Below are 21,299 nucleotides of genomic sequence, written 5' to 3' on the forward strand. Positions count from 1 at the left end.
TCCTCCATCTCCTTCGAGATGCATGTTGAGTGTGGAGGAGAGTCCCAAGTAGAAGAGAGCCAAGCCACCTCAGTCCAAGAGAAAGTGCATTGAGGAAGCCATGTGAGCTCGTCAAAGCTGCTCTGCTGCACACAAGTTAGGGTTCCAAGGTGCCTAGAGAACCCACAAGATACCTCCCCAAAATGGAAAGATCACAACTATCATTCATAAAATGTGTGTACATATTTAGAGTTTCATAGGCCACAGACATGGCATGGTTTGACTTCTTGCCACTGGCTTTTGAAGATAAAAAGTGTGAGGAGAAGGAGGAGGAGCTCAGCAGTGACATCAAAGCAAGTGAAGGAAACAAAAGATAAAGCTACAGTCAGCGAATTCCTCTTCAATTTATGATCTATTTAAAATAAATTTAAATTAGTTTTAAGGTTTTACCACAGGCTTCAAAATAAGAGTGAGTTGGAGTTCAGCAATGACATCAAAGCATGTGAAAGAAGAAGGAAACAAGAGAGCTGTTGTTTTCCCATTCAAGTTTCTTTCTATAATTTTTTTTTTCTTTTTTACTCTAAATGTTGATAATAATGATGATGCATTTCCAAGCTGACTAGATGTGAAAAAGGTACTTATGCCCACTTCTGAAATTTAGTGGAGTAAGCTTCACAAATCCCAGTTTAGGAACCAACTTTCTGTTTGTAACATTTTCCTTGGTTTTTTCAATTGAGAAAGAAAATTGATTTACTCAAGAAAAGATACAAGTTAGAATAATGAATGCAGTTAAAAGTCTGTTTAATCCACTGGGAAACTTGTCTCACAATGGCAGTGTACTTCTACTCCATCTTCCAATCTGTTTTCTTGTGTTCTAAATGTTTGAGAAAGAAAACTGCAGATAAATTCTTGTTCATGTAAACAAAATAATTCAATAATTCAATAGGGCCATCAACCTCTGTTCCACCTTTTGCCTGAGATATGCTTGTATGATCAGTTCTACCAGCAGAAATTGGTAATGATTAGGACTTGAATTCCTCAACCATGAGTGTATTTTGTTTGGAAAAAACTATTCTTGATATTATCAAATACAACTCATAATTTACAAGCCAGTAGCATCAAAGGAAGAGGACCCCTGGTACTCTATGAGGGTCATAAGCTATTCTTGACACTTCTATGCGATTTGGATCAGATGATACAGATGAAAATACAACTGTAAATACGATACATTATAGCAACTGACAACAGAGAGTAAACGATAGGCAAATGTACATAGTTAATAACATAATATACAAGTGCAGAACAAGGGAAGAAATCGGACTAATCGGAGCCGAAGCATAACTCGGTGCAGCACTCTGAACAGGCAAGGCAAGATAGGGCTGTGCAGAGCTGTGTCATTACAATCACAAGCTGATCATTCAGCCTAGAGCAGGTCTTTATGAAGCATGGGCAACAGCAGCAGTAGGCTATCCTGTTACAGCAGCCAATGGCCTTGTTGTAGACGAGGGAGGTGGCAGGCTCTTTAGGCTCTCCAAGCCCCGTAGGGTGATTTTCTATGGTTGCAGTTATATCTCCAAATCCAATGGCCATATCTCGTACCAAAATTAACAAGTTATCTTTGGAGCCAGCATGCTTTCGAGAATCTCTTTTCTTAACCTGTTGAGTATTGCAAATTCCATCAGCTCAAGCATTGATGTGGTGAGACATGATGCATAATTTGTTGTGGCAGGTTTGCCTAGAACTTAATTCAAGCATAGTCAGCAAAATGATTATTATTGCAGGGTCAAGAAAACTGTAGGTATCTTTTTTATATGAAAATTTAACATATATGATGGAAAAATATCAAAGGCAGAAATCTATGGAGTGTTGAAACTAAAATAAGTATCCAGCTTTTATCACATCAGAGTTCTCTTACCAAAGTCTTTGCTGTTGATGATGGAACTTAATACTGGGAGATTTGCTTAAAAGGACATCAGTAAGGGATGAGAAGTGAGGCAATTCAAAATTCAAATAACATGATTATGATATCTTAAATGTATGAATCTAAAAATTTTCTTTATCTACAACTATTCTGAAGTGGAAAAACCAGAAAAAGAAATATTCTGATGGCATGCAGGTATTCATTAGAAATGATTGTTAGACATTGCCATATACCCGGTTAAGCCTAATGACCATAAATATTAGCAGTGATGCAAACTCTCTTTACAATTTAGAATCATTAGCATGCTTATTCAGTTTAATGTTTATGGCATGTAGAATAACTACTTTATGGGGAAGATCCTTTCATTTAAACAATATACTGAAGGCCCAGAATAATACATTAGTGAAAATTGCAATAAAAATTAGTTTAAATTTTAATTATTAGATCATCAATACCTTTTTAAGTGACTCGTCCTTTTCTGTTTCCTTCTGAAGAAAGACCATACATGTATACTCCGATGGAATGCTACTTTGTATGCTCAATTTAGTAACCTATGGAATGAAAAAGAATAGAAACAAAGTATAAGAACTAGCAGCACTTATAATTTTCCATCTAAATATTGGAGCAGGCTGCAACACTACAGCGAACAAGCAGATGTGAAACCAAAAATTATGTCTTGGCGAATTAAAGGAAAACCTATTTGACAATATTGAAAAAATCTTAGTTTCACTTTTCTGAGATAAAATAAAATTTCAAGTGTTTGAGCTTATTAATTTGTGTTTGAGCTTACTAATTCAGCAAAAGAAATGGAATTTGCTTCGCATAATAAAAAATAGTGAGGTACTAAGTAAATAATATACAAGCATAAACAGAAGTCATCGAAGATGATCCCATGCAAGCATAGAGGTTGTTGCCATTACCAACTCTTAACATCCGAGGGGGCAACCTTGTCAGGGTGCCAACACTCTCCTATATAATACCTAATATATTAATTCTTTTACTAATTCATTTTAGTAACTACATCCAGGGGGACAACCTTGTCAAGGTGCTGAGCATAAATTGGCCGCCGAAGGAAATGACAGTACAATGAGTTGCTGAAACCATCAGCGTACTTAAGGTGGGACTTGCAGACCTGCAGACTTCCATCTTGTCCATAAATTTTCTCAAATTTAAAGAAGTAAGCCCACATTAGTTCTCTATGTAGTCCCCTACTTCTAACAGAGCAAAATGCTCTATGTGGCTTGCATTGAAGTGTAGGACTCATTCCAGCTATGCATTAAATAAGAAGTAAAGACAATTTGATACGACATGCAATTGGTGAGGCAGGTTGAGGATGATGACGACAGCCAACGAGCATTCTATCGAAGGATGGTCGGATAAAGATCCTAAGAGCAATTGAAATCCATATGCTCTCAGTGGAAATATCAAAGTTGTGGCAGACCTGGAGGAAGTAAAGAGCAAAGGCAAGGCGGAGATCCACATGATATGGATGGAATCTTTGAAAAGCCAACAATATGAGAATTTTCCAAAGATCAATTATCGTAAACTGCATTATTGGAAAGTTAAACAGAAGTTTCACTCGCTAGTGAGTTAATGTGCCTACAAAGAGTTCAGTGGACTTTAGAGACTTTTGTGCCTTGTAAAAATGTCTTTCTTGCAATTTTCTTCTTTTCTTCTCACTCTAGCATATCCTCATCTTTTTCTCTTGTACTAATTTAATGTTAAATCAAATAAATCCACAGTTTTGGACTATCTTTGAATTGAGAGAAAAGTTTCTTGTTCATGAGCTAACTGAACAATTAAACTTGAATGTACAAGGTTACACATATAACCAAGTTTTCATATTTCAAAATTAAGATAAAAGAATTGAGTGTGGATCCTCATTTTGCACAAATGGTAAAGAAATGAACATAAAATGCTATGAAATCATCATCTTGATACAAACCACAAGATCAAGAACCATCAGAAGAACAAGTAGAGCTACTTAACAGCCGCAAAAATTACAATATATGAGCTCCTGTCCACGAGATATACACCATGACTAGACTAGTAACTGAATATGCAAAGTAGGAACTCAACAAATTGAAGTCTCATTCTCAAGATCCAAATTGTTTTCTTTTTTAAAATAAATGATAAATCTGATGCTTATCTTTCAAATGAATCACTTCTAATTTGTAGCAAGAAGTCTTGTGCAATATCTAAAAAGTGTTTTGATTCATTATTCATTGATTTCTAGCTAAAGCATACTGATATTTACTGAATATTTACTCTTACGAAATTATAATTCACTGAAAAAACCATAAAACAGGATTTTTTTTCCCCTGAATCTTTAAACCTTGGTTATAAAAGTCGACATCAGTATAATGGTGGGCCCACAGAAATGGTTTCTCTGCTAATACAAAACAGTTAGCCACACATTAAGGTCAAAGCAAGAATATAATATTTTAAACTAAACCTAAAAAAGCATGAAAAACCTATGAGGTTATGACATAATTTAGTTAATTTGCATATTTAACTGATATAGTCATATAAGAAATTCTTGTTACAAGTGTCACATTAGGTGTAGTAGCAACAAACCTTTTCCTTGAGCTGTTTGCTTTCAGAAAACCATGCCTGAGCTGTAAGAAGATCTATATGCTGCTTAACAAAAGCCTGCAAAGACAACATTACTTAGGAAAATTATTGATCTCTCTCTTTACTAATTTTGATATGAATAAAAAGGCAAATACATGGGCATAAACATTATACCAAAAGCAAAAAGCTGTCATTTGCAACATAGGAATTTTGTCCTAAAATTTCTCTTTTTAAATAAAGAAATTTGCATTCCATGAATGTTATAACTTACAACTTAATGTGGTTGGATAAACTATGGTACTGATTCCACTCTGAATACATCTTCCTTTGTCATTCTCCGTATATATGGTGCTGTAAGTACTTGTCTCTCCTCAGAATGATGTACAGAGATTGTAAGAAGGTACCATCATTATTGGCATAATGTGTATATCTCATCATTCATCAGTTTTCTGAAGTTTTTGTTGAAAATTGAGAGAATATTGATGGATAACACTGTTATCATAAATGACTTGACAACTTTAACAAAGAAAACTGTCACAGTGCTGTGTATTCATGTTTTCTCTTCCATGAAATGAACTAAAAATGTCACAGTGAGTTCTTAGTTGCAGATTTGATTGATTTAAATCTTCTATTCTTTCTCCATTTCTAGAAATTCTGAACGACAACTTGAAATAATAAATTGGTTCTAATTTAAAGATAAAGTAGATGTTCTTCTAGGTATACATCCAAATTGAAACATTTTATCAGACAGAAGATCTAGTAATGATGTCAGCCACTCAATAGGCATGTCAAGGCACCTTTACTCCATCCAGATGTACGACATAATACGCAAGGCAATACCCAGTTGAAAGTTGAAACTACAAATTCACAGTGAGACATTAGCTCTCTCAGAATCTCACCGACAGAAGCAGAGATCAAGATAGATAGTGGTTCTAAATCTAATTGGCCAATAACTACTACCACAAGAAGATGGTACCCCTTTTCTTTTTTTGTGAAGAGGATTGCATCAAGGTCAGGTCACTCCAAACAGAAATAAATGGAAATATATATTCTGAATATTAATCTTAAACATGCTTGGAAGAGTTGTTTACATACGTGACAATCATTGTGTCCTCATCGTTAGTTCACCATGTTTAAGGTGTGTCAGATATATGAAAATCTAACAAAACAACAGATATGCCATAATTCAGTTCAACTTGTTGTAATGTGATAAAGAAACCTTTCTCCAAAATAGCCATTGAATTTTGTGCATGTAGATAATGACAGGCATTTACAAAGAGAAAAAGATAGAAGTGCAAGTTTGTTGCAACATTTTTTTTCTCTGTCTAGTGCATATCAGAGTCTATGGTACCAAAGCTGTCCTAGTTTACTGACATGACCCAATTCCTAAGGGCTTGGGCTATCAAGACAAAAGAGAGAGAGAGAGAGAGAGATCTTTCTCTCTCTCAGTCAACTGAATGTAGCAGAGGGAGATCTTTCTCCAGATAGATGGAAAACCATATAAAATATACTGAAACTTTTAAGTAAGATTTAAACACAGTTGTGGTTTTCTCTATACTCTAAGATGCTCTTAATAAATTAAATAAAGGGAACCTAGTTATATATGAATTTTGAACCAGGGTGAGGGGGAATTCTGAAAATAAGCATATGTGCTCAAAAGTTTTAATGATGACTGGCTCTGCAACAACATGGCACATGACACAGCATATATTGCCAGTTCATGCCAGCATGGGCATCATGTGATGCCACTCCAACCAGATGCCAAGTGGGCACCATAGAGCAGCAGGAAACCCCATGGTCATGTATACCACAAATATTTGGCAAAAAAATTGACATTGAACATCCTAACAAGGGAAAATATAGTGAATATGTCATAAATAAGTTCATATGATGAAAAGTAGAAGGATTAAACAGGCATCTTACTTTCTCAAGAGGGAAATCTTTTGTGTTCTGCACCTTCATGTCAATAACAGTATCACTCATGTCAGCCAAGATTCCCTTAGCTTGAAGAGTTTCTGGGAACTTGCCATAACATCTGCCTGATATAATCAATGGGCATTGACCCGAGAGATCTGGAATATGGATAGGGTATACCTGAAAGAAAACCAAGCAAGCTTCAATACTATTTTGTCAAAAAAAAGGACCATAAGAAAGAACATTGAAAAGAAAAATAGTGCACGCCCTTATGTGAAGCAAGTGAATCATAAATTGTTTGATAATGAGATAAAATGGATCTATAAAGCAAAACCTTACATATTATCTGGCTAGGCAAATAACCTGAATAAGTTGGACTCGCCATAATTGGAAGTTATCAAAGCGGTGTGTAATCCACAAACCTATGTCAACTGATCCTTTTATACATTGTATTCAATATTCACTATTTTCATGCCCATAAAGCTGGTATACTACTCCAGAAATGAATGCATAGAGTCCCTTATTGGTCTGCAAATGTATACATACTACTCCAGAAAGCTGGTTATGATATCATAAAAGAAAGGTTATGAGATCATGAAACAAAGGAGAAATCCAGAAACTTAAGAATTAAGGTCAGTAAATGGAGGAGGGAAATGTGAATGGTGGCATTGCAAATGACCATAATTAAAAGATTTTAGCCATTGCTGATCCTTTCTCCTGTGATGTCAGGTTCCAAACATTTCATGCCTGAAACATTCTGATAATTTGGATTTAATAATGATTTTTTATGCATTACTCATTAAGAAAAATGGTGAAGATTGTCAATTAAAAATAGTAAAAAATAATGATATTTCAAGGAAATGAGACTTTGCGATGTAAAGGGCATTACATAAAAGAAATGAATGCATAGAGTCCCTCATTAGTCTGCAAATGTATACATACTACTCCAGAAAGCTGGTTATGATGTCATAAGAGAAAGGTCATGACATCATGAACAAAGACGAAACTTAAGAATTAAGGTCAGTAAACGGAGGAGGGAAATGGGAATGGTGGCATTGCAAATGACCATCATTAAAAGATTTGAGTAGCCATTGCTGATCCTTTCTCCTATGATGTCAGGTTCCACACTTTTCATGCCTGAAACATTCTGATAATTTGGCTTTAGTAATGATTTTTTATGCATCACTCATTAAGAAAAATAGTGACCGTTGTCAATTAAAAATAGTAAAAAATAATGATAATTCAAGGAAATGAGACTTTGCGATGTAAAGGGCATTACATAAAGCATAAAGTAACAGAGAAGATAACAATATCACACAACATGGATGAGACCTACAAGATTAATTTAGATTTTAGAATACAAAAAAGAGATATTATGGAAACTCTTGCACTATTGAAACCAGTACAACATCTTAAGTTCTGGAGCAACTTCAATTTCAAAATAATAGGCAACAGCCATGTGAGAAATCACCTCAATTTGCATGCACGATTAATAAGTAAAAAATATGGCCTAGAACATGAAAGAGGCCCAATGAAGGGGATGTGCTGTTTCTGCTAAACAATGGTGGGGCAATTGGTCACTGTATTCCATCCCTGTTACCACTTGGCACTCAATTGTAGAAACTCACTATTCCAGAACATACCTCAAATTCATCAAGATAACTGAAGAAGTCAACAGTCACATTCGCAACGATGGTGGATGAAGCTCTATGAAACCATCTTTGAATACACATTTCAATTAAATCTAGAGATAAATTAAAGCTGCAATTAGATTGACAAAAGAGAAATCTAGAAAACTATTAGGATCGACATCATCTGAGAAATTTAAGTAAATACAACCAATAATGTCTCTAGAACACTATTTTCTAAAATGCTAACACAGATGCATTATTATGGATAGGCACATCCACCTACAATAAAACATTATATTTAACAAAGCAGAGGTTAAGAATCCACCATTAAATGCCCACCTGCTATTTCAACATGCCATTTTAAAGTTTTAACAGGCTACAGGTAGAAAGAAGGAAATTTCTTATTCTGGAGGATGATTTAGACAATTACTAGGGGAACTCAAATGACATAATTCAAAATTGATCCAATTAGGCCTACCCTAGGAAGACATCAATTTACTCAAAATGCATATTGATCTTTACATTTGAAAACCACAAGATATAAAGTACCACTATCCCAAAGAATTTTATAACTTTGTTTCCTTGGGATTATCTAATAATAAATCTTAGTTACAAACATTGACAACAAGCACCATAAACATAGTTATTAAACATTACTGCTCATCACTTGTATTAGCATTTAGGACATGTGAGAGGCTTGAAGTCGTCAAGATCACAATGTGACATGACTATAAAATGTTACGCTTGATGCCTGTTTTGTTTAGAATGACCAAGACCCTGCACTTGGTCGGTTTATGAATTCAAAGAAGTAGGATAATCTACTACTTGACAAGGTTGAAAATCTACTACATCAATGTAGATAAGTTTCCAAAAAGAACAGAGTTGTTAACATGGAGGGAACACAAATGAAAACTCATCCACCTGCCCAAACCCATTAGATGACAGAAGATGATGATGATGATCAAGTACACTCAGAAACTGCTAATTGAGGCACTTTGAAATAACACTAGTAAAATTAAGAGTCATATAATTCTTTCTTTTTTTTAATAATATATTTTTATCCATTTGTTTATATCTCTTACACCACTAATCTAGTTAACTCACCTTGTCTAATTGGTATATTTTTAGATCTCCTTCAAACAAGTTCAAACCACCTTAAAATGGTTTTCCCACATTTTATCATCAATAGGAACAATCCTTCATTATTCACAGATGCAACCACTTCTTATTTTGGTTTTTCTATTAACTCCAAAGATCTATCTTAACATAGTCATGTGAAAGATAAAACGTCTTTTAATATATTACTTTCTAACTTCCTACATTCATACTTGTACAAAAAACTAGAAAGTTAAGATTCGTGTCATAATAATCAATCAGTATCCCTACATCAACTGTGAAGGTTCACTAGATCAAGATTGGGACTGGTTTTGGCTCCGAAAATTTGTCGGATTGACCAGATTAAATGATGGATTGAAGTCAGTTCAATACTAATTTTTAAATTAAGAAAATAAAGTTTTATAAAAAAACAAAAATAGAAAATATGGAAACATCATATATTTTTTAGATAAGTTGAAATATTCTTGGCTAAGAAATGCATACGTTCAATTATTATTCTATGTGCATAATAACACGAAAATAAAATTATATTATCTTTGGACTTATATGCCATATTATAACTATATAAGTGCTATTTTGCAAACTAGCCCAATTTTTTTTTCTTCTGAATGTCTCCAATCCTCTTTTAGTTAAAACGATGTTTAGTGCTTCCAACATATGGACAAAGAACATCTCATCACCAATGGATGGACAAAAGTACAGGCAAGAAAAATATAAATACATGACAAGTGAAATGGTTTCAAGCACGGTCTCTGCAGAAAGGATAATACTGAGGAAGAAGCCATAATATGGGTGCCTGAAGAACCCAACAAATTTGAAAAAAGCAACTGACCTGAATCATATGCAGCATCATACTGTCCCCTCCCGATTGATGCCAACATTTTCAAGAAGTAATGGTTGCAATAAGAACCTAATAAAGAATTTCCAGTGTGACAAAAAAAAAACAAGGGAGTCTAAATTAGTACAGAGAAAAGCCCTGATGGTTTTTCTTAAAATAGTAGTTCAACAAATGAATAGTATAATTGTACGAAACAATATTAGTTTAGGGATTGATAAGTTAATCAAGGTATAAAAAGCATAAACTTCAAGAGCACAGAGAGGAAAAATAGAATAAAAACCTTGATTTTCATAAGAACCTACCTCTCAAAACTATCAAAAGCAAGGACTGTATAGTAATCATTGATAAATTTTAAAGACAAGCCTAGATCAGATAAAAGGAACTATCTTACACATGTGATAAAATTTAAAATATAATGAAATGATTTGCTAGCGACATTTAGTATTCGGGAAACAAATTTCCAGTGAAGTTGCAGATTACAATGATCACTTCTGAGTGTGTGCAAGATCTGGACTATGCAACATTCTAGTTGCAGATAATGGTTCTGGCCATGAATACAACCATCAACAACAAGAGTAGTTATTCAAATTATTTCAAAGAAAAAAATTTTGATTTGCAGTTACATTTGCAGTCAGTCTCAAACTTAATTTTTTTGTCAACCATTTCAATTACAACCAAAATACATCAAAAGCAAGTTGCCAGTAGTTAAAACCAGAGCAGACCAATCTGAGAAATCCTTTACCACCAATTTTGGTTTCGTAATTCTGATTCAGATTATTAAAACCACTACGTAATTTCATGAAAAACGAAAAAAAAAAACAGCAGTTGAGATTTTTCACACAAACATCTAAATTGAAGAGGAGTGTTCATATTCACTATAATTAACCATTACCTACACCGAAAGTTGAAATTCGAGTAGAAATTGATCCGCTATTACATTTGCAGTTACATTTGCAGTCAGTCTGAAGCTTAATTTTTTTTGTCAACCATTTCAATTACACCCAAAATACATCAAAAGCAAGTTGCCAGTTGTTAAAACCAGAGCAGACCAATCTGAGAAATCCTTTACCACCATTTTGGTTTCATAATTCTGATTATGATTATTAAAACCACTATGTAATTTCATGAAAAACAAAAAGAGAAATAGCAGTTGAGATTTTTCACACAAACATCTAAATTGAAGAGGAGTGTTCATATTCACTATAATTAATCATTACCTACACCAAACGTTGAAATTCGAGGAGAAATTGATCCACTATTTTCCAGATGTGTTTTAAGAGTCTGACAGATGTTGCGCTCATTTTCAACAGCTCCATCAGTTATGAGAAAAATTTGCGGAATTGAATTTTTTGTACTTGACAGCAAACCTACTGCCTATGAGGAAAGAATCAGAAGAATCAATATGCAGAATTTGCTTACAATGTTTGTAAGAAAGAAAAGAAATAAAGAACACAAATATTGAATCTAATGTATGCATGAGAGCAAGTTAAGCACATCCTACTGCTACAGACAAAAATTCAAACAGATGGCATCAACATGGTAATATGTCATATTTGTTTACCTCATTTAAGGGGTGCATTATGTCTGTTCCACCCTCTGCAACAAAATTATTGTTCATCCACTGGATAGCATTTTCTATCGTATCTGCAGTTGCAGGCTCCAAACAGGATGAGAAAGAGTGCAACTCAGCATTGAAAGCTATTATATCAAAATAGTCTCCTGGTCTGAGCTCCAACAGTGATGTAGATAATGCACTCTTAACATTCTCGATGGGCTTCCCCTTCATGCTTCCACTTATGTCAATGATAAAAACAACTTCATTTTTGAAGGCCTATCACATTAGAACCAAAAGAGTAAAGATAGAGAATTTACAAGCTAACATAATTAAATCATTTTCACAAAAAAGGAAAACTTGGTGAAACAATATTTACATGTATCCTAAATTCCAAAATATATGCAAGTACTATATGTTATGTATTACTTTTTTGTGCATCAATGCTTAGATCATTTTCAGAAGAAAATGCAAACAAGGAAATAATTGAGACTATAGTGCCAACAAGAAATGATAATGCTAAAATATTCTCCAAAAACCAGGGTTTTGATTAGGGATCGCCTTTTCACTCAGACCAGTACGAAATAGGCACACGTACCAATCTAAGCATTGGCCGGTACATAGACCCACCTCGGTCTAGTTCGCCATATAAGAGAAGTGGTAAACCCTAATTCCCACTTCTCACGCAAGCATCATGGCTCACAAGCATCAACTTTGCCTCCACAGGGCTTACGAGCGGTACCTCCGCCTCTGTAGAGCTTGCGAGCGTCGCCTCCGATGCTATGCTTCTCACGCAAGTGGCTACTAGACCAGGGTGTGATCGCGACCTCACTGCACCAGGTAAGTCTTTCACCTCTTCCTCTTCCTTCTTCCTTCCTCCTCCTCCGCGGACCGTCGCTTCTTCTTCTTCCCTCTTTCTTCCTTCGTCCTCCAATGTCCCCTCCTCTTCTCCCTTTTGTCTTCCTCTCTAAAACACCAATACTTACTAGTGTACCATGTGTCGGTACAACGGTATAGACCAGTACATACTGACCCGACAAATCTTCGAGTCGAGTCTTGTACCCTATTTGGCAAACCCTGGTTTTTATAGTAATACTCGCAAAAGTAATGGTAATACTCAACCCATTAAGATTCACACAAACATAAATATTCCGTTAACAGACTTCTAGAACCATTCATCATAAACTAATATTTATAATGTCTCCTCACACCTTTCACTAATGCCTCGACCTATTAAGATTGACACAAACATTAATATTTGGTTAATGGACTTCCAAAACCATAAATCATAAATTATAATTAATAATGTCTCTCCTCATACCTTTCACTAATGCCTCATCTTCTGACCATATGATTCTCTCACTTAAAAAAAGGTGGTACTGCACCTTGGCCTCTAATATGTTGATCTTTCTTTCTTACTTTTTTCAAGTCCTACTTCTAACAATCCTTTTTTCTATTTAAGATATATATATATATATATATATATATATATATATATATGCAAGGTTTGTTGTACCATGATATATCGCTCGGTACCAACGATACATACCAGTCCAACAAGGGATCGGTATAGGCAATATATATCTGTCGGTACACCCTACCATACCATGTGTCGATACATCAGTATGTACCATACCGATAGCCAATCAGTACACCGATACAGAACGATAAAACAAACCCTGTATATATGTATACATATATGTGTACACGTATACGTATATCAGTGATTTAAAAAACGCTTGGCGTCAAAAGGTGCCAAAACGCCCTAGGCACTCATCCAAGCGAAGTGAGGCACTCTAAAATATTAAAATATAAAAAATAATATTATTAATCTAATAAATAAAGATTATTTTATACAGTAATTAATAATATACTGTTAATAGTATATTATTTACTATTAACAACAATTAGAAGGGAAGAGTATAACTGTTAAAAGGGATAAAAAAGATCACCCAATGAAACCGACAATGAGAAGTCAGAACTTAGAAGAGAAGCAGCGATGAGGAGCAATTGACAACAATAGTGGTAGCGGAGTTGCGGATAGCAACAAGCAACGTTCAACAGTAGCGATAGCAGCAGCAGATAGCGAACAACAGCAAAAGCTGAGGAGACTCAATCGACGACAGAGGAAGACTCGAAGGCAATGGGAGAAATCGTCGGCGACGAAGGCAAAGGGAGAAATCGTCGACGACGAAGGCAGAGGGAAAAATCATCAGCGGAGGAGGCAGAGGGAGAAAGCACATGCTAGGGTTGGGAGTTGAGGTCGCGCACAGGTTTTGAGGTAACTACGTGCGTTAGTTGGTTCAATCGAACTAACTAACGCACATTTAACTAAACCCGATTACCCTATATCAACCAGGCGACGCCTTACTGAAGCGTGCCACCTGGACCTTATATGAGGCGTTTGGGTCTCGCCTCGCCTCGCCCATACATACATACATACATACATACATACATACATACATACATACATACATACATACATATATATATATATATACATATCTGTTTTTTTAACTCTGTGGATGTTTGTGAAAGTAAAAAGGCAAAAGTTGTTGCTTTTGTTAGCATTGGTTGCACTTACTTGGGCACCTTATGGCCAAACAATCAATGGCACCTAACCCAATCATTTAGCTCATATCTTTTAATAAAACATTAGATCAGACTGGCTAAAGACAATCATATAAGAAGATAAAGCATAGATGGTGTTCCCTTGTGGTATTCCATGGTCGACACTCGATACTATCTTTGGAGAGACACCAACAGCAAATCGAAGAGAGCAAATGTAGTCTTGTTGAATGCTCTTATAGATGAATCTCTCATGGGCTCACATTTGGGATTATAAGAGGCTTGAAGTCTATAGATAGGTATTGTGGACAATGATGAATGATGTGTCATTGTTGGACAATGATCTAGAGGGCTTTAACCTTATGAACTTGGAGAGGGAGTTGGTTATAGTCACTATCTAATACCCTATTCTGGAGGAAGAATTCATTGTCGTTAGTTGATTGCCTATTCTCAGCCGGTCTGTAGTAACCATGTTGTACTTTTTTATGCTACTGATAAGTGATGGACTAATCATTTCATCTCTCTTAAAAAAACCTCCATGAGTGAAATAGGACAGTAGACTAGTTCAGATTCCAAAGATATAGGCATGACCTGTTGCAAGCTGCCTCCAGCAAGCTTGTATGAAAAAGCATGAACTGGCTATTATGATCTCTGTTAGTACTCTCTACCTGCCTCCAAAGAGTAAATTGACCTTTAGGACAAACTATATCAGGAATTCTAAATTTTAAAGCTGTTTCCGAGTCGCTACTACCAGACAGTGAACTAGTACATGAAATGTTGAAGAAAATGTTCAAAAATGACCAGAAATGTAAAATATTTGTTATCTTAGATCTATTATTCAACAAGAAGGAAATGAAAAAGATAATGTTTATATAAGAAAAGCTTGGGTGGTTAAGAAGTGGTGCATTCTGTTGCATGTAGCAATAATTAAATACATATTCCAACAAAAGGAAACTCATTATCGTAATAATTTTACAACTAGGTACAAATTATGCTTCAAGAAGTTGGAACTTTAGAAGTGAGAGGACCATAAGGTTGGTTAATGGTACCAGGAAAGGTAGTGTGAAAAATTAATGTACTAGTGGTAAGTGACAGGTATGCTTAGCTGATCATAAAATGAAAAGAACAAATAAGGATTACAGTATTTGTGATAATAAGAGAATTACATGAAAAATGAGCAAAAAAATCATCAAAGAAGATCTGGACATATCAGAGAAAAATAAAATATTGCGTGTGCAAATAATGGAAGATACTTCAATTCCTGTTAAAGGTTCCAACTGAAAGAACAAGGAAAAGAAGGTTGGCGACATTGAAAAAGAGAATGTGATTGTTGGATTATCTAATTGACACCAGGAAAGCCAAACGGCAGGAAAAAATTGCATGCAGCTGGTTCTATACAATTAAGAATAAAGACTTCCTTGAAGTGTAATTTCAGTAATTTCCAAGCAGCTGTTGTCTTTCAGAGAAGAATTGTGTACCCACTATAAAGTTGTTGTTGATAGTCAAAGAATATGTCAAAATTTCAATAAGACCTCCCTTGGTTCAAATATTCTCTAAATTCAACGTCTCAAAATTTTATGTGAAAGTAAAGATCATAATGATGATGACATCAAGAAAACAAGCATTTACTTTTCATAGTCCTGGTCCAATCAGCAAGACAACAACAATTTTTAATGGAAAATCTCAAATTTCTTAGCTTCGCTTGTTATTTTACAATTATTTATCAAGCCTGTCTTACTTCTGAAAAGCTAGCCTACTTAAAGTTTATATTGTTACATGAAACATGAGTTAGAATCTTGCAGTGTTGGTCATTGAAAATCTGAAGCCAAAATTTATATTGCAAGCACAAAATACAGGGAGCTATACTTCGAGTTGAAAATTGAAATTCACAGAGAGATTAACCTTTGTTTTCTGGTTACTTCCTGGAAAAAGATAAAGGCTGAACATCTCTCTCTGGTCAACGTCATGTGTTGTTGGAGATTTCAAGAGTATGCCACCGAAAAAATCATCTGAACAAATCTGTACAAGATAGGACAAGAAATGTAATAACAAAAGTAGTAAAAATTGCTTATCTATTAACTAATGCATTAAATGGGCAAATAACAAATAACTGCAACAGAACATTCAGTAGTCTTCTTTGTCATATTCACATCAATATAGTAGAAGGAACTATGCCCATCTTTCCTAAGCTATCTTTGGATAAAATCCATGTATAATTGACCATAGTTCTCAAAAAGAGTTAGCACACAGGTCTCCTAATGTATTATGTTACCTCTAGCTGTTACACATTTATCTTCTTTTCACTTATCATATATATACACATTTTGAACATTGTATAATAAATTGGTTAAGCATTTATTGACTCTTATCATTTATGTGGTTTTCTGCTCATTTGTTCAAGTCATGTCAGAGAGTCATTTTATTTGGACCCTTAATTCCCCCATCATTGTTCCACAAGTTTTAAAAAGTAAAACCACATATGAATATATATATATATATATATATATATATATATATATATATATATATATATATATATATATATATATATATCATGCAACTAAATAAATTGACAAATGAAACATAGAATAATGCAGATCCGAATAATTTACAATCTTAAATTATTCTAAAATCCATATGCTTTACCGTCAAGTACAAGTGTCTCTCAACTTTAACTTACCATGTGATCCTGCTCATTGTGCTGCCTTTTAGGAAAGAATAATATATAACTAAAGCAAACTATGAGAGCAACGCCGTGATTTGGAACACAATTGTCAGCTTGTGACAATAAGCTGTAGAGAGCCTAGCTTGGAAGACAAAAGTTCAAAGTTCTATAGAATTATGAACCCCAGAAAGTTGGAACTTACACTAAATGAAAAATCAAAATCTTTATTTGACCAGCTTTCAACATCTGCTTCATACAAAAAAGTCAACTTCCCCGCTTGGCGACTTTTTTCCTGGTAGAAAAATGGGAATATACCATTAACTGATCTGATCATCTTCATTTGCTTTATATGTTTGCTAACATACCACACATTATCACCTTCAAAGGATGGCTTGTTGTCTGCAACATAACCTCCTTTTCAGTGCCAATATTCACATTCAAGTGAATCTTTTCTCTTTTTGAGAAAATTTTTCCAAATGGAGTGATGTATTCTGGAAAATTGAAAGGCACAGCAATAAAAAACTGGCCATCCTTATAAATTAACTTCTGAGACCATCTCACTTTAATAGATATCTCTGATCCTCCATTGACCTAAAAAGGGAGACAAAACAAAAGTTGACTACACATGAAATTATCTATATCATTTAGAAATAGAGCATGTGATCAGTAAGGGACCAAGATGAATGACTAAATCACCTGGGGAATTGTTAAGAAAAACATCTGGGGCTTTAGGAGGCCACCACCTTCAATTTTAGCTGTGTTCTCCATGATATAGTCTTCTAGTTCAATCACCTGGGTATAGTATGATCTTCCACCAACCTCAACCTCAACACCTAGAATGGAACCCTGTTAGCCAAACCATGCTTAGCTTGAGAAGAAAGCAAAAGCTAACAAAATATTTGCAGGAAAATAAGCCAGTGATCAAAAGAAAGAATGAATTTCTCATTAATCTGTCGACATTTCATATAAAACAATTCGGTAGAGGAGTATACCTTTAACGGATCTATCATGTAATAACTATGAGAAAGAACACTACCATCATTTAATCACTGAATGAGACTGCACACTACTTATGGTTATAAAAAACTATAAAGAAGAAATTTATTGATAATGGCAAAGATAAATTTAACATTATCTTAGCTGACTCAGCAGTTTCTATCTGTTTCAGCCAAACTTTGATTTCTGTCATCCACTTAAACCATATGATATTTTAAGTCATCTATCATGCAGACATAATTTCAGGATCAAACAATTCAAAGAAGACAAACATATAACAAAAACTATGAGAATTGGCAGCACTCTAAAGTACATTTCATTTATTAAAGTAACATTCAACAGCTTAAAAGTCAGCTCTGGTCTAGGTTAGGCACCTAACAAAGATTTGTCAAAAACCATTTTTGGGAGAATTCAAATGCCACTGCTCGTTCACATATTGAGCACTAGCTCAACTTATGCTTGTTTTTCTCAGGGCATACATCGCCATTCCCAGAACACAAGTAAAATTGTCAGCTTTCATGTTTTCTCACTGTCTCTCTGGTGTTATTATTACCCACTCTCTCGTGCATTGATAATTTTTCAAGCTCAATTCTCGCCAGCCCATCAATCTAGCTGATAATGCAATAATAGCACCTAATACAACATACCAGGGATTATGAACGTCATGCCTGCCCACGAGGCGACTTTTGGAGCATCAAATCTTTAATCATACAGCAGATGAAGATATTTTCATCAACCAAACTGTTACTAGTTTATGTAGTCCAAAAGCATTCACAGAACTTAGTGGGGATTAGAGTTCTGGTAGGCAATTGTTTACCTTAGCAATGACAAGTCATCATTCACAAACTAGATACCTTTTTCCTAACGTAAATTCCAAGAAAGGGAAATCAAATTTTCACTTAGGAAACAGATTTGACGGAATCATAGAGTAGAAAACGGAATCGCCATCGGAATCGAGGCAAAAGGAACCAGATTTTCTCACCTGCTCGCCCATGGGAACCACCAGCCGGCAGTCGCAGCTCTTGTTCCGCATCACGCAGTGGACCCGCCACCGGCCGCTGACGGCGACGAAGGCCGCGTCCAGGAGGCACTCCACCTCCAGCCCGACATCCCCCATCTGGAGCGGGATCAGCGCCGGCGGGTCGCACGCCCCGTACACATGCGGCTGGTAGCTAGGGATGTCCGGGTTGTCGACGATCGCCGGGTCGGAGATCACCGCGTACACCATCGGCGCTGTCGGCAGGAACGGCTCCGACGACCGCTCCATCCCCGTGGCCGGCCGCGGTGGCGCCGCGAACTGCCGTTCTTTCCCGGCGTAGACCCGCTTCGCCAGCTTCAGCCCGTCCTCGACGGCCGTGGCGAACACCTCATCCACCGCCATGACCGCTCGATGTCGATCCGACGGTCCAGATCCCACGAGGAGGCCACACCGAAGCCTCCGACGGAGTCGAAGGCCGAGATTAATAGCATCCAACGAGGAGAGAACCGATCGGACGAAAGGAATGGGAATCGCTTTCGAAGCCGCACACCGTTAGCATTCATTAAAATTGTACCAATTTGCATATGCATTTGCATATCTATCCCTTATGATTTCTCTATTTACTCATTCCCATTTCAATTCAACATTTATATCCTTAAAAAACTCAATAACTTACAAATTAATATATACAAATCATCTGAGTCGAATTGATCAAATGCTAACATCTGAATGAATAAGTATACATAATTTCAAAATATTAAATGTATATAATATGATATAATAAAATTTGAAGGAAAACATTTTGCTATTTCAATATTTGAAAGGATTGATATGTAAAATTCTCTCAACGTTATTAGATGGGGCAATGAATCTTTTGGTGTCCGAACAATGACCACTGAGGTGTGAACGGACGTCGAACTGTGCCGTTACCCTGATGGAGGGATTCGACCAATGAGCTGTCTGGGTCTGTGCAGCCCTCAAACCATAGGACGCATTAAATAATACCTCCTCCGGGAAACTTCTCTACCCTTATCTGTACCTTCTATCTTTCCCAATCAGAGAGCGGCGAGTCTATAGAGGACAACGGGACCCGCGCAATAAACGTGCTCAAACGTCGGGCAAGTGGGAGCAGGTAGGAGCTGAGGTCAGTGCAAAAAAGAGAAAAGCACGTGGCGTATAAGAACGACCAATGCCACGTGTTCCGCTACGAACGGGAGAATAGGGGCTCGGATTAGAATGACTGATTTGCCCTTGTCGGCAGAGGTGATAGCGTGAAACGACGAGGGGTAGATTTGTCATTGGGAGTGATCGAACCGTTGTTGCGGCCAGCAGAAGTTAAACGTTTGCTGGCTTTTGCCTATTCCAAAATTGTGACCGTTACCTACCGGCGAAAGGTGTGGCATGCAGGAGTTCACATGAAGGCGGCGCGTCCCCATTTACCCCTTCCAGGAAATGCGGAATTTATTATTCACGTCTATCCTCTAAAGATTAAAATCATTTACGTACATTTATTTTCTATTAACATTCTTTCATAATAAATATTGTATTCATTAACTAATTTGAGTTGTATTCACTATTTCTACATATATTTATTTATACTTCAAACTCATCGAGAACAATCATGTTAACAACTTCTAATGTTCAATATTAGTGAATTTTGAGTTTAAGTACATTTATAAAAACATTAAGTGCCTACTGCATTTGTAATGTGTTTAGCATTATAATTTATTAAAATGTCTCAGCAAAATTAGAGTTTAAACTAATAATTATGTGGCTAATGAAGATTAACCATGATATCATATGCAAATGATTTTAGGATATATATATGTGTGTGTGTGTGTGTGTGTGTGTGTATATATAGCTTTCAGCTTAGAAAGATATAGCTCATTGTATAACCATGAGCTTGGAGAGAGGTGGAGTATTCTCCTTCCAAGTACATGTCATTCCCTTCCACAGTTTTCTTGAACTTATTGTACAACCCTTCAACACAGAAGCAGGAAGGAGAAGAAAATGGTCAAACAAAGCTGTGGAAGGGAGGACAATTCAGAACGAGGAAACACAATTCACCACTAATAAGCATTTTTCAGGAGCAATCATATTCCATGGGTATGACTACTTCTTGAAATCTTAGCATCAATTAATGAATCTGTCTTTTTTCTATAACATGCAAACTTTGTGTCATAACCTCTTTTTTTGCTTTCAAAGAGATCTGGTATTGACTCTAGTTTTCTGCATTTTGATTTCCATGATGATGCTTCAGAATGGCCAGAGAAAAATCAGCAAAGCTGAAGTCCTTCATTGTTATCAGATTTTTATTTGAAGTAAGCAAATCTACACTGGTAAGTCTGATATTTTCTTAGAAGCTTGACCTAAGAACATAACAGCATGACAATTCTATATTCATCCATTACATTTTAACCTATGATGAAGAGGAACTTTGTTTGTCACTAAGAAATCTTACAGTTAAATAGTTTTTTTTTATATAGGGTTTGCTATTCAGTTGATTGAAATATAAGATTGTATGATGTTCCAGAAAGCTTGTGCCAGTGCTATTGAACATAATGAT

The 21,299-nt window shown here is 35.7% G+C and overlaps 1 protein-coding gene across 1 annotated transcript; it reads right to left on the minus strand.

Moving 5' to 3' along the window:
* Positions 1-1,032: 1,032 nt before the first annotated feature.
* LOC103987694 (uncharacterized) lies at positions 1,033-19,267 on the minus strand. Its single transcript, XM_009406077.3, has 13 exons — positions 18,737-19,267; positions 17,455-17,604; positions 17,137-17,349; positions 16,961-17,050; positions 15,996-16,112; positions 11,535-11,804; positions 11,191-11,347; positions 9,968-10,045; positions 8,032-8,132; positions 6,398-6,568; positions 4,478-4,552; positions 2,356-2,451; positions 1,033-1,635 (listed from the first exon to the last, which is right to left on the minus strand). Exons 1-13 carry the CDS (start codon positions 19,133-19,135, stop codon positions 1,300-1,302), a joined length of 2,253 nt encoding a protein of 750 aa, XP_009404352.2. The 5' UTR covers positions 19,136-19,267; the 3' UTR covers positions 1,033-1,299.
* Between the last annotated feature and the right edge of the window lie 2,032 nt (positions 19,268-21,299).

The sequence above is a fragment of the Musa acuminata genome, chromosome BXJ1-1 (genome assembly GCF_036884655.1).
Source record: "Musa acuminata AAA Group cultivar baxijiao chromosome BXJ1-1, Cavendish_Baxijiao_AAA, whole genome shotgun sequence".
Taxonomy (NCBI): Eukaryota; Viridiplantae; Streptophyta; class Magnoliopsida; order Zingiberales; family Musaceae; genus Musa; species Musa acuminata.

What these genes read in the sequence shown, in the direction of transcription:
- LOC103987694 (XM_009406077.3), bottom strand. Translation starts at nt 19,135, where the DNA reads ATGGCGGTGGATGAGGTGTTCGCCACGGCCGTCGAGGACGGGCTGAAG. An exon ending in TGGTTCCCATGGGCGAGCAG is followed by an intron (nt 17,605 to 18,736) that starts GTGAGAAAATCT and finishes TTTGGCTAACAG; the next exon opens with GGTTCCATTCTAGGTGTTGA. An exon ending in AAGATTTCCCTCTTGAGAAA is followed by an intron (nt 4,553 to 6,397) that starts GTAAGATGCCTG and finishes TTGTCTTTGCAG; the next exon opens with GCTTTTGTTAAGCAGCATAT.